Genomic DNA, 16,258 nt, shown 5'->3' with positions numbered 1-16,258 from the left:
CTATTCTTTAAAGTGTCCCCCAAAAGTTCTTGCTCACCTGCTTGCTATCTTCCCAAACTGGCATTTTCTATTGCTACCCAATGAACAACTAACACCTTAATATCACTTTATAAGGTTCTAAAATCAGCACACAAGTTAAATGTATACAAAACACACTATTTCTTTTAGAAAATAAAGAAGTGTAATTTAATAATAACTGTTAAGGTAGAAATATATCTGTTCTAAGATACATACAGCCAATTCTTGTCATTCCCAATAGTTATGCTCTATAAAGTCACAATGAACGCTGAATTAGCAAATACTGAACCACTGTTCCAAGAAATATATACATGTATATACGTACACAAGTATACATACACATATACGTACATATATACACATATATACACACATACATACATATATATATATATACATATACATCACATGGATTGCGATCTCAAATCATAAAAACAACTCATCCTAGTAGATTCTGTTTCCCTTATTTTACAACTAGAAAAAAGAGGCTCAGAAGTGTTAAGTGATCTGTCTGAGGCCACCCACAACTAGAACTCAATCCCCAGCTAGAGCAGGGGCTTCCCGAATTATGCCGCACTGGCCCATCAGAGTCTCCACCCTCTGGCCATCTCTGTAAGAAAGTTGAACCAAGGCAGCTGGGAACCTCAGCTGAGAATGCCCACATGGAGTGACTCAAATTTTTTCCCTCTCCTCGCAAATCCACGAATAACCACCAAAGTACCATGAGTATTAATTTGGGGGTTACAAATAAACTTAACAACTAAGTGAATGGGCAAAACAAAATGTGCAAATAATGAAGGTCAACTGATCTGTTTTTAAAAAGTGCAGGTCATTTAACCATTTAAATAATAACTATCAAAAAGAGCTGACATAAGCATTTTGATCCAAACAGAGTGGAGAGAGTACCGTGTGTATCTTACCTTGTTTTTGAGCTTGGAAAGATTTCCCACCTCCATTATAGTGCTTTGTGGCTCTATCAGCCATGAAGCCAGAGGATAAAGTCACGTTGGTGGGCTGATTTCTCATTTTCTTAGCATGTTTTCTTTCTTTTGCATTAGACATTTCTGGAAAGAAAATAATAAATTTGGTATAGGGAAAGGGAACTTCCATGCAAAAATAAAAAACATTTAGTAAATAAATATTCATGTAACTCAAAATTTGATTCTTGGGTAAAATTAATCTTCATTTATTATAGGTGGATTGATGATATCAAAATGCTATCGCGATCCTGACCTACAGCAGAGATTCATCACCATGGCATCTCTAGGGGAGCCATGAATGGTATTAACACCACAAACCCAATTTAAAAGAAAAAAAAAATAAGTCTATTGATGGAAGAGACCATTATTAGTATATTCCAGATCACACCTAGCAGAGTGCCTTGCACAAAGTGGGGCTCAACATAAATTTGCTCAGTGTACACGTGCATGCATAAATGGAATAAAGTGTGCCTATAATACATTTATGAACAGAATAAGAAATATTTGGCCAAGTACCACGCCTTCTGACACAGCATGACTATCTGCCAAGAGACCAGCCTATCTTCCTTTTTGAAAGCAGATCCCAGTCACCAGGGCTCTCACTTCAGATGTGAGGGGGATGCGTGGAGACCTGTAAAGCTAGAAGAGGCACCCGTGAATGGGAACATGGGAGGGGCGTTAGGTGGACGACGCCGCCCAGATCTCAGCGTGGTCCCCTGAATGACCCAACTCATTCCTTAGAGTGGTCAGCAGGATAGGGGTGCAAGCCCATTCCCAGAACGGCGTCCGTCGCGCGGGACAATGCGAGGAAATGACCAACGCAGGGGGCTCGAGCACAGGGGCCGTAGGAGGCGCGGGGCCGCAAAGCGGGGCCCAGGCGCAGGCTGCAAGGGACGAAGAGGAGGTCAGCGGGGTCTGAGCGGAAGAAAACCGGGAGGAAAGCCGGCCCGGTGCGCGGGCGCCGGGCGGGGGACCGCCACGCACACTCCCCCCAAACTCGCGGACCCTGGGGACACCAGCCCGTCACGACCTACCTGCCAAAGGCTCTGAGGCAGGGCTCCTCGGGTCAGAACGACAAGGCTCTGCAACACTCCCCTCCGTGGAGACGTGTGTGGCAAGCGATCTGCAGGGCGCATGCGCCAGCGCGGCCGTGGCCTCCACGTGGCCGGGAGCCCCTCACAGACTACAACTCCCAGAATGCGGAGCGAACCCCCTCCCCCCCGCCCGGGAAACAAGTTACCACCGGGATTCTGCCCTGGGTTGGTCAGTCCCGTGAGACGCAAACCGGGGCGGTGTGCAGCATTTCTCTCTTGGAGGGCAGCAAGTAAAAGGGTTAGCTATGGCATCTTTAATCAGAAAGGTGATCAGCACTGCGAAAGCTCCAGGGGCCATCGGTCCATACAGGTAACGACGCGGGCGGGTGCGCGGATGGACTCTGGGCTTGTGGGGTCGGGGATCCGAGGTTGGAATAACTCTGGGTCAGACCTGGAGCGGGCTTCGACCTTCATCGGGTCCAACCTCCTCGAACACGCTGAACCCGGGAAACTGAACCCGGGAAAGGGGTTAACATACCCTTTCCAGTGGGAGCCCCACTGGCAACAGGAGCTTGTGTTCCCTGGGACTCTGCCCGGAACTGGAGGCCACAGAGTTCTGCCTGCCAAGTGGTCAGTTTTTTTAATTTTTGGACTTTTTTTTGTTTGTAACCATTTTATCCAGATATACTTCACATGCCCATAAAATTCACCCCCTTAAAGTGTACAAGTCAGTGTTGTTGTTGTTGTCGTTATTGTTTTTATTATACTCACAAAATACTCACTAATACATAATTTCAGAATATGTTAATCACCTCCAAAAGAAACCGCATACCCATTAGCAGTGACTCCCCATTCTTTCCTGCTAACCCCTGGCAACCACTAACTTACTTTCAGTTTCTGTGGATTTGCCTGTTCTGGACTTCTGTAAATGGAATCCTACGATATGTGGTCCTTTGTGACTGACTTCTTTCACTTCGTATAATGTTTGGTCTAACCCTCTCTTAATTCAAAGGAATAAATCCCATGAACAGATGTGTCTCTCTGGAGAGCTGAATTTTTTTGACAGAGACGCTTAGAAAATCGCTGCTCATCTACCTAAGACACTGATATTTACAACCCAAAGAGAAATGCAGTGGGATGTGTATAAATTAGTTGCCCATGCTTATTTCCCACTAATAAAATCAAAAACAGATCACAACGAAAATCATTTGCTAAGATTGCCCTGACATGCTCTAGCTAAATGTGTATATACTGGCCAGAAAGTCTACACCGTGTACATGTACTCCCACTTGTCAGAAGTGCTGTTAATATAAAAAAGTTAATTGCTTTCTTTTTTAAGTTTATTTATTTATTTTGAGAGAAAGAGAGAGAAGAGAGAATCGCAGGCTGACAGCGCAGAGCCCGACGTGGGGCTCATTCCCACAAACCTCAAGATTATGACCTGAGCCGAAATCAAGAGTCTGATGCTTAATCGACTGAGCCACCCAGAAGTTTCTAAATTACTTTTTTTAAAAAACTGTATTTTCTTAAAATGTCTCAGCTTTAAAACTACTAAATCTCATCCTATGCATTCTTGGAGACTTTTTGTCTCTAATATAATTTTTGTTACGTTAAATACTTCATAAAGTATACCATGTAACCCTTTCCCCATTTTTCCTTTTAAAAATGTAGTATCTGATCACAGTTAAAAGAATCACAGATGGAAAACTTCTCCAACTGAACCACTTGGACTATGATATAATACATGTATTGAGTACCTACACTATGTCAAGCACAGCAGAGGATGCAAAAAATGTGTAAGAATCAATCCAGTGTGAAAGACATTCACACACGTAGAGGAGAGAAAAGGAAACATTTTCATTTAGTGCATGCTGCATGGCGGCCACTGTGACAACCACCTTCTTCTCTGAGTCCCATCCTCATTTTATAAAAAAAAAAAAACCTGTGTCCGAGGTCAGACAGTCCGTAAGTGGCAGAACTGGATTTGAACAAGCCCTAGCTCCGTCCTCTAAACCACACTGCCATGAGAAATAGCACTCCTAGGTGGCAGAACAATAATTACGATAGCAGGGTTAGAAATAAGTGCAGTGGGAATAAGGAGTCATGGGGGCAGGGATGGCAAAAAAAAAAAAGGAGAAGAAAGAAATTGCTGGTAACTGGGGACAGAGGAAGAGAAAGATTTAAGAGGACTCCTGCGACAGGTGGTCCTTGAGCTGGGTTTTGAAGGTTAGGTTTGCCATTTGTATAGTACTGTTGTAAAGTGATTTTTAAATTACTTTATTAAGAACTTCAGCAGAAAGTCATTGGGCAAAGTTCATTCCAGATCGAGGGAATGACTTGAGGCATAGTGGTGGAAGAATACATGGCATATTTTTTGGAGGAAGTTTTAGTAATCCAACTACGACTTTTACTCTTTTTCTTTTCCATTTGCCAAATCTGTGTACCACCTATATCATAATTTACTTAACACTTTTATTTAAGAGGGCTCACTTTAACACCTTTAAAAAGGAAACTTTACAACAGTACTCTAAATAGAAAACAACCTGAGGAAGGTAACAGTAAAAAAAAAAAAATAAGCTCAAATAAGTAAAAAGCGTAATTCTGGGAAGCTGCCACAGTTGGCTCAGAACCTAAGACTGCTCTCTCTGTTAAAAGTAATAAATTTCAGGGGCGCCTGGGTGGCTCAGTTGGTTAAGTGGCAGACTTCAGGTCAGGTCATGATCTCGCGGTCTGTGGGTTCAAGCACCGTGTTGGGCTCTGGGCTGACAGCTCAGAGCCCACTTTGGTTCTCTGTCTCCTTCTCTATCTGCCCTTCCCCTGCTCATGCTCTCCCTCTCTTTCTCTCTCTCAAAAATAAATAAACCTAAAAAAAAAGTGATAAATTTCAGGGCACCTGGGTAGCTCAGTAGATTAAGTGTTGGGCTTTTTTTTTTTTTTTTTTTTTTTTAGAGGAGGAGAGCTTAAGCTGGATGGGGGCAATGCAGAGAGGGCAGAGGGGGAGAGAATCTTTAAGCAGGCTCCACACCCAGCCTGACACGGGGCTTGGTCCTTTGACCTTGAGATCATGACCTGAGCCAAAAACAAGCATCCAGTGCTCAATCAGCTGAGTCACCCAGGTGCCCCAAGCATCTGAGTCTTAGTCTCAGCTCAGGTCTTGATCTCAGGATCATGAGATCAAGCCCCACATTGGGCTCTACACTGGGCATGAAGCCTACTTTAAAAAAAGAGAAAAAAAAGTGATAAGATTTTTTCCCCCTAAAAATGGTATTTTTTCTTTCATATAATTAGAGGATTGATGTCATAATCGCTAACATTTAATGATGTTCACTCAGCACAAAGCACTCTTCTAGGTGCTTTAGGTGCACAGTTATTATTACAGTACTCGTTTTTTGGGTGAAGAAATTGATCTACTTGTGGTTAAATAATATGCCCAAGGTCGACCACTAGGATGGGATATGACAGAATTTGAACTTAGTCAAGCTCTAGAGCTCAATCTTCATCATTTAGTTTGCTATCTCCTGCTATGGAATTACTGAAAGAAAATTGAAAAGGGAATCATTTCCTTACTGTGATTCAGTGTTTGTATATGACCTACACTTTGGGAAACACAGGTTCAGAGTTGGACTTTGAATCTAAATTTTTGTTTTGCTTCTTGCTAAAAATTAGCTTTTAGCAAGGTCTGGACTATGATCATTTTCAGTGCTAAACTGAAGAGTATAAACTTTATTTTGTATGCATTGAGGAGCATTCAAATGTTTTTGTAGAGGAAATGACATGATCAGATTTCTTTTTTTTTTTAATGTTTCTATGTATTTTGAGAGAGAAAGAGAACACACGCTAGTGGGGGAGGGGCAGAGAGTAGGGGGGTAGAGAGAATCCTAAGCAGGCTCCAGATTGTCAGCGCAGAGCCCAACGTGGGGCTTGAACACACAAACCATGAGATCATGACCTGAGCTAAAATCAAGAGTCAGACGCTTAACTGACTGAGCCACCCAGGCGCCCCTGGTCAGATTTCTTTTAAGAGGAAAAATTATTTGGAGAAGACATTAAAGATAGTTATGGGGGTATTACAATAAAAGTAAAAATCAGCAATCTTTTTCCTCCTCTGCTCTGATCGTTCTTCCTCAATCACCCAGTGGTTTTACTTCAGAACAAAATCAACACTTAACCAGACAAAGTGATTATAGAGCCTGGAGCATACACCTTCCTCAAGTGTGTACGTTGTTTAAGAAAGCAAGCAGGGCAGTAATATGCTGGTTGACTTTATAGAGCTGCAAGAAAAAAGAAGGGAAATTTAATATACCAGTATGATGAGAGAAAAAACATCAACCAGGTCACTGTGTGGAGACTTCCCAGGACATAGTGCCCTTAATGCTCTTTTGTATCCAGAGATCATACAAGGCCACTAAAAATGGTGCTAATTTTCAATATTTTATCTTGAAGAAAACCACACTCCCAAGTAACTAGTTATATCCTGATAAAGTTAATTAGACATGTTTTAAGAACCATTTGAAAACAAATTTTTGTGCACAGAGTTTTTATGAGCACAGTTGTTGAAAATTCCAGGTCTTCTCTAGGAAGAATTCAAATGTGTTGAACTTTCAATCCTTGGCATTGTGATGGATGGGGTGTTGTCACCAATTCACTAATCAGCTGAGCACATTTCAGGAGTACCCCAGGACAGAACCTTGAGAGATTTCAACATCACATTGCATTGCTTTCCATTTTGTTAGCGCACTATCCAAATAGTCATGACATTTGGAAGCGATAGTCCATGTGGCATAGATTACAATACATTACAATTACAATGAGAATTCTTACTAAGATTCTTTTGAAAGTGTTATTATCCTTTGAGCTGGCAGTAGAACAGTACACTTAAATGTTCTGGAAACCTAATGACTTGTCTGTGGATAGTAGGTTTCTTATTCTCAGGAAGAGCTAACTAGCTAATTATTTTTGTGAACATCTCTTCACTAATCTATAAGCGATAATTCACATAGCTCAGATAGTCTTAGAGGTCTGTTAGTTTTCTGAGAATAAATGAATTCCTTTTTACTATCATAAATTTTTACTTTTTTTGTTTGCTTTATGTTTATTTTTGAGAGAGACACACACAGAGCACAAGTGGTGGGGAGGGACAGAGAGAGAGGGAAATACAGAATCTGAAGTAGGCTCCAGACTCTGGGCTCTCACCACACAGAGCTCGACGCAGGGCTCGAACTCACAAACTGTGAGATCATGACATGAGGCCAAGTCAGATGCCCAACTGACTGAGCCACCCAGGTGCCCCAATAAATTTTTTGACCAATGGTAATGCAAATGGGCTTAAACTATATTTCAAATATAGGGAAAGTTAAAATTACTTTGCAAAGGGCCTAAGGTAGCCTAATTCTACATAGGACAGTTAATAGAAACCTTGTTAGTTGATGATACTTTTCAACCTGAAGAAAGCTTACACATTAACAAACTCCATAGTTACCTGTTTCTGGGCCAGGGTGAATAGCTATCTATTATGGCCCAGATAGTTGAGAAGAATTTCTAGACTTTCTAAATCCTATTAACCAAGTTTAAATCTACCCTCTTTCGCTCTCCAAGCCCACACAATAAGCCAGTGGGTCCTGCTAAAAAGCTACTTTACTGACAGCCAAAGTCATTTAAGCTAGTAAGTGGTTAGAGAGCAAAACATGAACAAGAAGTTATTATGTGCCCACTAGTGCAAGGAATCACCTAGGCCCTGCACAGCTGGAGACAGTAAGACACAGCTCCTGCCTTCAAGGGGTTTACAGTCAGTCTGGCATACCCCAGAAATAGGATAAGAACAGAACTAGTTATACTATAAGACAAGATCCTGCTTATGGTATAAGAATGGCTCCTCTGAAGTTCAGATGAAAGAAAGGCTTAGTACTTGCCCAGGGAAAGTGTGTGTGTGTGTGTGTGTGTGTGTGTGTGTGTGTGTGTGTGTGTGTGTGAGATACGGTTTTCAGTGTAGTTTTGTTTACAGTAGCAAAATATTGGAATCAAGGGGTGCCCAGGTGGTTCAGTCGATTGAGTGTTGGACTCTTGATTTCAGCTCAGGTCATGATGTCACCGTTGGTTAGATCGAGCCCCTCATCATGCTCCATACTACCAGTGCGGAACCTGCTTGGGATTCTCTCTCTCCTTCTCTCTCTCTGTCCTATCCCTGCTTGCGATCTTTCTCTGTGTCTCTAAATAAATAAATAAATACATTTTTAAAATATATTGGAATCGATGGTAACTAGTAAAGTATGTCCAAACAATAAAATACTATGCAGCTGTCAAAAGAATAAGGATGCATTCTGCATATAGTTACAGGAAGATTGCGATATACCATTGAGTGAAAAAAGCAAAATGTAGAAGAGCATTTAGTATACCATATGTTATATAAACAGGGAGAAGATATATTTCATTTTTACTCATATATGCGTGCAGAAACTTTGGAAGAATACGTAAAGGAGAGCATTCGTTATCTGTAGGGGCTGGAAACTGGGCAGGAGGAGGATAAGGAGAGAAAGGAGGAGATTTTTCACTGAGATTATTTGTATTTCTAGATTTTTGATCCATGTGAATGTTCTCTTATTCAGAAAATTAAGAAAAGAATTATAGGGGTGCCTGGCTGGCTCAGTCAGTAGAGCATGCGACTCTTGATCTCAGGATTATGAAGTCAATACCACATTTGGTGTAGAACTTACATACATACATACATACATACATACATACATACATAAATAAGTATATACATACATACTATATTTTAAATCATAAAGAGAAAAATTACGGTCAGGGAAAATCAGGGGAAACGAAGATTAGAAATGAGAATGTAATATTAGAAATGTAACATTGGAAATGAGAAGATGCTCTTTCTAAATAAACATGGAAATGATAAAACAATTTTACTTCTAAATTTAAATTGATACTAAGTTTTCTTTATCAGGATTTTAAAAATGGTGGTACTTAATGCCACTGAATTGTGTACCTAAAAATGGTTAAAATGATAAATCTTATCTTATATATGTATATATATATATATATATATATATATAACCACAATTAAAAAGAGAAACAACAGAGGTGTTTTCTTTATCCAAAAACTAATACATTTTTTTAAGTTGGTTTGTTTGACTCTTTTTCAGGTCTCAGCATGGCTTATTCTGTTTCTTGTGATTGTACCCTAATTCTGAAATTTAGTATCCTCATTACAAAACAAGCCTTTTCCAAAAACAAGCACTTTATAGAAATAAAGTGTTCCCATCATAGGTGGATCCTTAATTGACACTTCAAGAAGCAGTAATGAATCTTGTCCGAGAATAACTACTTCTTTTCTAGCAGTGGTCTTGGCATTGCATTTTTGTTGTTACTGTCTTGCAGTTCTGTTGAAGTGTAAGTTACATTAAAGTTCATCCATTTTAAGTTTAGAGTTCCATGAGTTTTGGTAAATTCTTAGAGCCATGCATTTGCTACCACAGTCAAGTTTTAGCACATTTCCATCACCCCCCAAAAATTCCCTCATACCCATTTGTGGTCAGTCCCCACTGTCCCCAGGAAGTCACTAATCTACTTTCTGCTCTTATACTTTCTCTTCTAGAATTTCATATAAGTGGAATCAAATAATATGTAGTCTTTAGTTGGATCTATCAGTGGATGTTTATTTTTTGTTTTTCTTTTTTGCTATCATAAATAATGCTGTTCTGAACAGTCATGTGAAGTCTTTGGACATATATTTTCCTTTCTTTTCGGTATAGCTGCCTAAGAAAGAAATTGCTGGGTTGTATATTAAGTATATGTTTAAGTTTTTAAGAAACTTGCCAAACTATTTTCCAAAGCATCTGGACTATTTTTGCACTCCCACCAATGGGGTACATATTACAGGATTCTGGTCACTCCACATCCTTCCAATCCTTACTGTTATCAGTGACATCTTATTGGGTGTAATGGTATCTAGTGAGGTTTTGCTTTACATTTTTCTAATCAGTAATAATGTTGAGCATCTTTTATGTACTCTCTAGCTCTCATATGTCTTCTTTTATGAAATATCTGCTCAAATCACTTGCCCATATTTTATTGGGTTGTTTATGTTACTGAGCTATATGAGTTCTTTATATATTCTGGGGACAAGTTCTTTGTTAGATATATGTTTTGCAAATAGTTTCTCCTGATCTGTGACTTGTGTTTCCATTTTCTTAAAGATCTCTTTCAAAAAGCAAAAGGTTTTCATTTTAATGAAGTCCTATTATTCTTTTATTTTACATTTTGTGCTTTTTGTGTCCTAGCAAAGAAATCTTTTAGCATTGAATTTTGTGTTTTATATTTTATATACATACTGTATTTCTGTTTATTGCAGTCAGGCTGTGTTAGTCGACAGGACCATTTACATTTCAGGACAGATAGGCATGGACCCTGCAAGTGGACAGCTCGTGCCAGGAGGGGTGGCAGAGGAAGCCAAACAAGTAAGTCATTTTTCACACTTGAAGTTCCCTTCTTTATTGCTTTTTAATACTGAAAGTATTAAGAATCCATTTGGCTGATTTTTTATAGAGGTTATCAGATAAATGCTTTTAAAGTTACTTACTGATTGATTTAAGACAGTTTTATATCAGCAGAAAGTCCAACTTTGAGGAATCATTTAACAACAACAAAAAAGTCTACCTTCCAAGGGTGACTTCAAACCTGAATGTTTGGATAGTCACTAAACTGCAGTAATTATTTTATAGTATATACATATATCAAATCATCATATTACATACCTAAAACTGATGCAATATTATATGTCAGCTCTCTCAATAAAATTACTTAAATCTCAATTAAATTATTGAAATCAGATAGCATCTTGCCACTTCCACACGGATTGGGAAATTTCTTATCAGGGCCACTTAGCTGAAAAAAAAAAAAAAAACAAACCCACAGAAGTAACAGTCAACATTTGTTAGTAAGAGAGAACTATCAAAGATTATGTGCAGGGGCGCCTGGGTGGCTCAGTCGGTTAAGCGGCCGACTTCGGCTCAGGTCATGATCTCGCGGTCTGTGAGTTCGAGCCCTGCGTCAGGCTCTGTGCTGACAGCTCAGAGCCTGGAGCCTGTTTCAGATTCTGTGTCTCCCTCTCTCTGACCCTCCCCCGTTCATGCTCTGTCTCTCTCTGTCTCAAAAATAAATAAATGTTAAAAAAAATAATAAATTAAAAAAAATAAAGATTGTGTGCAATATGTGTCTTTTAAAATAAGAATGAGGAGTATAATTCTAATCCAATAAATAGAATTAAATTATAATTTTATGCATTCACTGAGTCATTTATAATATCCAAAGATAGAAAACAATCTAAATGTCCATCTGTAAGGAACTAATGAAATAAATCATGCTAGTTCCATACAACTAAATTAATGTGGAAAAATCTCCCAACATAAATTGGTAGGTGATAGAATAAAACACAGATGCAAAACAGCTTTGCACAATATGCTACCATCTGTGTGTGTGTGTGTGAGGGTGTGTGGGGTGGGAGTGGTGTGCATTTATGCTGGTGTAAGTATTGACTGTCTCTTCAAGGATATACAAGAAGCTGGGGAAGAAGGAAGTAAGGGTAGGAGACATCTTTTCACTGTAATGGCTTTTTTATAGCTGTTGAATTTTGCCATATCTATGTATTACCTATTTAGAAGACTTTTTTTTTTTTAATAAAAATATCAGGGTGCCTGGGTGTCTCAGTCGGTTAAGCACCTGACTCTTGGTTTCAGCTCAGGTTGTGATCTTACAGTTGTGAGATTGAGCCCTGCGTCGGACTCCACACTAAGCGTGGAGCCTGGTTAAAATTCTCTTTCTATCTCTCTCTCTCTCTCTTCCTCCTCCCTCTGCCCCTCCCCCACATGCATGTGTATACTCTCTCTCAATTCAAAAAAAAGAAGAAAAAAATAAATAAAAATATCAAATATAATGTGCCCAGTAAAATAAAGAGGAATAATGAATTGAAAAAATTGTACATTAAGGAATGAGTGAAAAACTGATGTTTTTCCAAAGGCCAGAGTGTCAAGCATATGCATAATTTACTGATACTGTTTTTTGAGAAAAAGAACTCTTTAAAATCAATTATCGCTTTAAAAGCAAACATGTTTTAATGCTCACTAGCTCTTATTTACCCTCAAAGCAATACAGAGTTCTGAACTCCAGAAGCTATCTCTTTCAGCTTAGTGGACACTGGCTGAGAACTTTGCACCCTCTAGCACTGAAGAAGAGACTTCAGTCCAGTCTTTCTACTCACAAAAGGAGACAAGGTCTCACTATATTTCAGAAAGATTCATTCCATTACAGGAAAGCCAAGAAGCAATTCCCTTGTATAGAGGTGGCCCAGAAGGAGTAGAATTTCCTAGAACGGGAGGATTTTTCTGCAATATAAGCTATTTAAGGAGATATTAGTAAAAGTTGATTAATTGAGTTGAAATAAAGCTTTAATGTAACATCCATCCAGTGCCTTAGGTCTTTCTTGCCTTGCTTCATAGGCTCTTACAAACATGGGTGAAATTCTGAAAGCTGCAGGCTGTGACTTCACTAACGGTGAGCAACTCGATATTCCTTCACATGTGTTTGATACCTGTTTGATTCCTTCACATTTCTGTTTGATAACTCTTTTTGAAGAATATGGAACATCCAGTAACATGCCATGCCATATCTTGGTTGCTTTTGAAAGCTGTTTTAATTTCAGTCCCATTTTAATCAATTCAGTCGCAGAACCATGTTTTTCTAAGTAATATTTTGAGTGAGACCAAATAGCTAAACCTAATAACGATGTATGTATCTTTTAGTGGTAAAAACAACTGTTTTGCTGGCTGACATAAATGACTTCAACACTGTCAATGAAGTCTACAAACAGTGTAAGTAATTTGGCTTCATTACTGTATTCCGTTTTAAGAGAAATGAGTGTATTGACCTTAATGATTGTCCATTATGAATTAAGAGTGATAGGAGATGCTAAAGAAATGGCCATAGATCCTGTCCTAAAAGAATTGTCTGATTGGAAACAGTGTGCCCCCATGAAAAAGATCCAAGATACTTCTATGGGATTCCCTAGAATAATATACTACAGTCTTACAAATTCATTTTCTGAAAGCTTAATATCGATACACTCTTCTCAGGCTTTTAAGCCCTCCTAATAATAACACATAGATTGTATTTTTTAGTGCTGTGATATGACCTCGCCACCATCTCTGTTCTGGCTCTCAGAATCCTTAGCTGGTTAATTAGTTAATGGTTTTATGCCTTGGTTTCTTCATATGCAAAATGGGGATAAAACTTTATAGTGTTGTTTGAATGCTTAAATGAGTTCATATCACATAAGTATCACTTTAAAAATAAAACCCTATTCATATCAAACAAGATCAAAGTCTCAAAGCATGTGAATATTTTCCTTTTTCCCAGAAAGCGAAGACATTTTTAAAAGTATTCACTGTCATAGGAATCCTATGGCAAAATATTTTATCAAACTAATATGAATGTTAGCTTCTTTTTTTTCAGTGTTGCTTGTATCTAAGCACTGATAGATCTATGAAGCACTTACCAGATTCTTGATTGTGCAGTCACAATACAGTGTCTGAAAACTAAAATGAAATTCTTTTAAATTTAGATTTTAAGAGCAGTTTTCCTGCAAGAGCTGCTTACCAGGTTGCTGCTTTGCCCAAAGTAAGTACACTTTAAAATGACTAATGTACACAATTTTAAATGCCTACATTGTTTTCTGAATATAACAAACTAAGCACTTTTGCAGGAAATTTTTAAAAGAAAAAAAAGAAATAATCTCTGTTTTCCAGGATCTGTTTTTTTTGTTTGTTTGTTTATTTACCTTAGAGAGAGAGAGACAGAGCACAAGCCGGGGAGGGGTAGAGAGAGAGGGAGACACAGAATCCAAATTAGGCTCCAGGCTCTGAGCTGTCAGCATAGAGCCCAACGCAGGGCTTAAACTCACGAGTAATGACATCATGACTTGAGCCTAAGTCAGATGCCCAACCAACTGAGCCATCCAGGCACCCCTCTGGTTTCCAGGATCTTAAAGACTAAAAGGAAATACCCAATATTATATGTACAAGGAAAAAAAATTAAGAAACTTAAGAATTTTTTTTTAATTTATTAATTTTGAGAGAGAGAGAGGGAGCACAAGCCGGGGAGGGGCAGAGAGAAAGAGGAGACAGGGAATCCCAAGCAGGCTCCGGGCTGTCAGCAGAGAGCCTGATGCAGGGCTTAGACTCACAAACTTCGAGATCATGAGCTGAGCTGAAATCAAGAATCTGACACTTAACAGACTGAGCCACCTAGATGCCCCAAGAAACTTAAGAAATTTTTAAAAGTTGTCTTAAAAATTAAGAAAATTAAAAATTAAGGCCACACATAGACCTTCTATTAGAAAAAGAATCTCAAAACCAGTGGCTCACATATTTTCTCACCATTCCTAATTTGGTATTCGAGCCTAATCAGAAGCTCTTAGTAGCACGGTATTCCTGCCTACAAAGAAGCAGCCCCTACTGACTTCCACTTGTAATTGTGAGTGGTATTTTTTATTGTTTTAATTGGCTGTTACCGGAATGCTCAGTATCATCAAACTTAATTAAGGTATTGGGTATAGTAGAATGAGCTCTGAACTTGGAATCAGAAGACATGGGTTTGAACCTCTGCCACTTAGCTCTGTGTCCTGGGACAGGTTGAATAACCTCTCCAGGCTTCAGCATATCATTCTCTGGACTGAGGAGAGAACACTGTCTGATATAGCTGCAGTCAGAATCCTATGTGCTAATGCTTATGGACGTGTTCGGCACAGGAGCCTGGCCTGTGGTAGGTTCCCAGGGAACGCCTCCTCGTCCTTTCTTTCTTTGAGAAATTTAATGTTAAAAACGCCCTATTGCTGTTAGTTGCATATGTTTTTAGTAGGTATTGCACAGCTCTCTTAATTTGTAAAAAATTACCTAAACGTTGCTTCCTTATTTTCCCTGCAGGGAAGCCGTGTGGAGATTGAAGCAGTGGCTGTCCAAGGACCTCTCACAACGGCGTCGCTATAAGCGGGGCCGGCATTATTCAGTCTGGAATCTCAATGTTTTTAAATTAACATCTTAATTTTTACAGTTGACGTTGGAAAGTGTATGATTGACTAAAACATTGGAAGTCACTATGGAAATACCATATAATAAGGGGAATTGAGTGTGAACTGAAGATTGGATGACAACTCCCGTTACTGGTGTTATAAATCACACGCATACTCGTGACTGGATGTGGGGAAAAAAACGTGCATTCCGTACTTCCTCAAATAAATGAAAGTAAAGGGAAATAACATGTAGGAGAGAGAGGTTGCTATTCCTGATAAATAATAAAAGCACACCTAATTCAATTAAAGCCTATTAATTTAACGATGTGCAATATTGAATTCTCACGTCAGCTGTATAACTCTGCTTTCACTTGAGTAAAATTAAAGTACTAAAGTTTGAATGATAGAGGTGAAGGGGAAGAGAGTGGACCACAATTTTCATAGATAATATTTTTCTAATGGAAATAAACAGACATGCAGATTTTCCTTGGTGTGATCTGTTCACTTATTTTTTAACAGTTTAATTTATACATTAAAGCACTTACCTAAAGGTGGGGGAACCATGAAGTTAAAACTCCAACTATTTTTTTCTCAAAACTTATTTCTGACTTTCTGCATGTTTACACTGTTGTAATCAGGCTGTGTATAACTATTTTGTGTTTGATTCATTAAAGTCTTTTAATTTAGATGAGGACTACATGAATACTTCCTTGCTGTAGAATAAATTCCAACACAGAAGTGTATAGATTAAAAAGAAGTACCCAGGGGCACCTGGGCGGCTCAGTTGATTAAGTGTCTGACTCTGGATTTTGGCTCAGGTCATGATCCCACAGTTCGTGGGATTGAGCCACCAGCACAGAGCCTGCTTGAGATTCTCTCTTTCCCTCTCTCTCTGCCCCACCCCTGCTCACGAACATTCACGCGTTCTCTCTCTCAAAATAAGTAAACTTTTTAAAAAAGTAAAAGTACCCTTCACTCACTGTCTATCCCACTTACCTCCCCAAAGAGAACCACTGCTAAGAGTTTTCACTATAACCAGCAGACCATTTTCTTTACATACTTGATCATCCAGTTTGGTTTCCACTTGTTTACGTAAGTGGCACTTTATTGTGTTATTCTCAGGTTGCTGTCTTCTGTCTTGAAGATCTTCCGTATAC

The 16,258-nt window shown here is 39.0% G+C and overlaps 2 protein-coding genes across 2 annotated transcripts in view; one reads left to right on the top strand and one right to left on the bottom strand.

Annotated features, from left to right (window-relative positions):
• The window catches only part of POP1 (POP1 homolog, ribonuclease P/MRP subunit), a 33,559-nt gene extending 31,457 nt beyond the window's left edge, over positions 1-2,102 (bottom strand). The window contains exons 1-2 of the mRNA XM_007073297.3: positions 2,033-2,102; positions 939-1,082 (exon numbers count right to left, since the gene is read on the bottom strand). Of these exons, the coding sequence (XP_007073359.1) occupies positions 939-1,080 (142 nt within the window). The 5' untranslated portion in view covers positions 1,081-1,082; positions 2,033-2,102. The remainder of the gene's footprint in view (positions 1-938; positions 1,083-2,032) is intronic.
• Positions 2,103-2,217: 115 nt separating this feature from the next.
• RIDA (reactive intermediate imine deaminase A homolog) lies at positions 2,218-15,789 on the top strand. The gene is made up of 6 exons (XM_007073296.3): positions 2,218-2,402; positions 10,392-10,497; positions 12,535-12,589; positions 12,838-12,906; positions 13,656-13,711; positions 15,016-15,789. Exons 1-6 carry the CDS (start codon positions 2,338-2,340, stop codon positions 15,076-15,078), a joined length of 414 nt encoding a protein of 137 aa, XP_007073358.1. The 5' UTR covers positions 2,218-2,337; the 3' UTR covers positions 15,079-15,789.
• Positions 15,790-16,258: the final 469 nt, after the last annotated feature.

The sequence above is a fragment of the Panthera tigris genome, chromosome F2 (assembly GCF_018350195.1).
Source record: "Panthera tigris isolate Pti1 chromosome F2, P.tigris_Pti1_mat1.1, whole genome shotgun sequence".
Lineage (NCBI taxonomy): Eukaryota > Metazoa > Chordata > Mammalia > Carnivora > Felidae > Panthera > Panthera tigris.
Note: the sequence above shows the minus strand (reverse complement) of the source record. Positions and strands in the feature narration are given on the sequence as shown.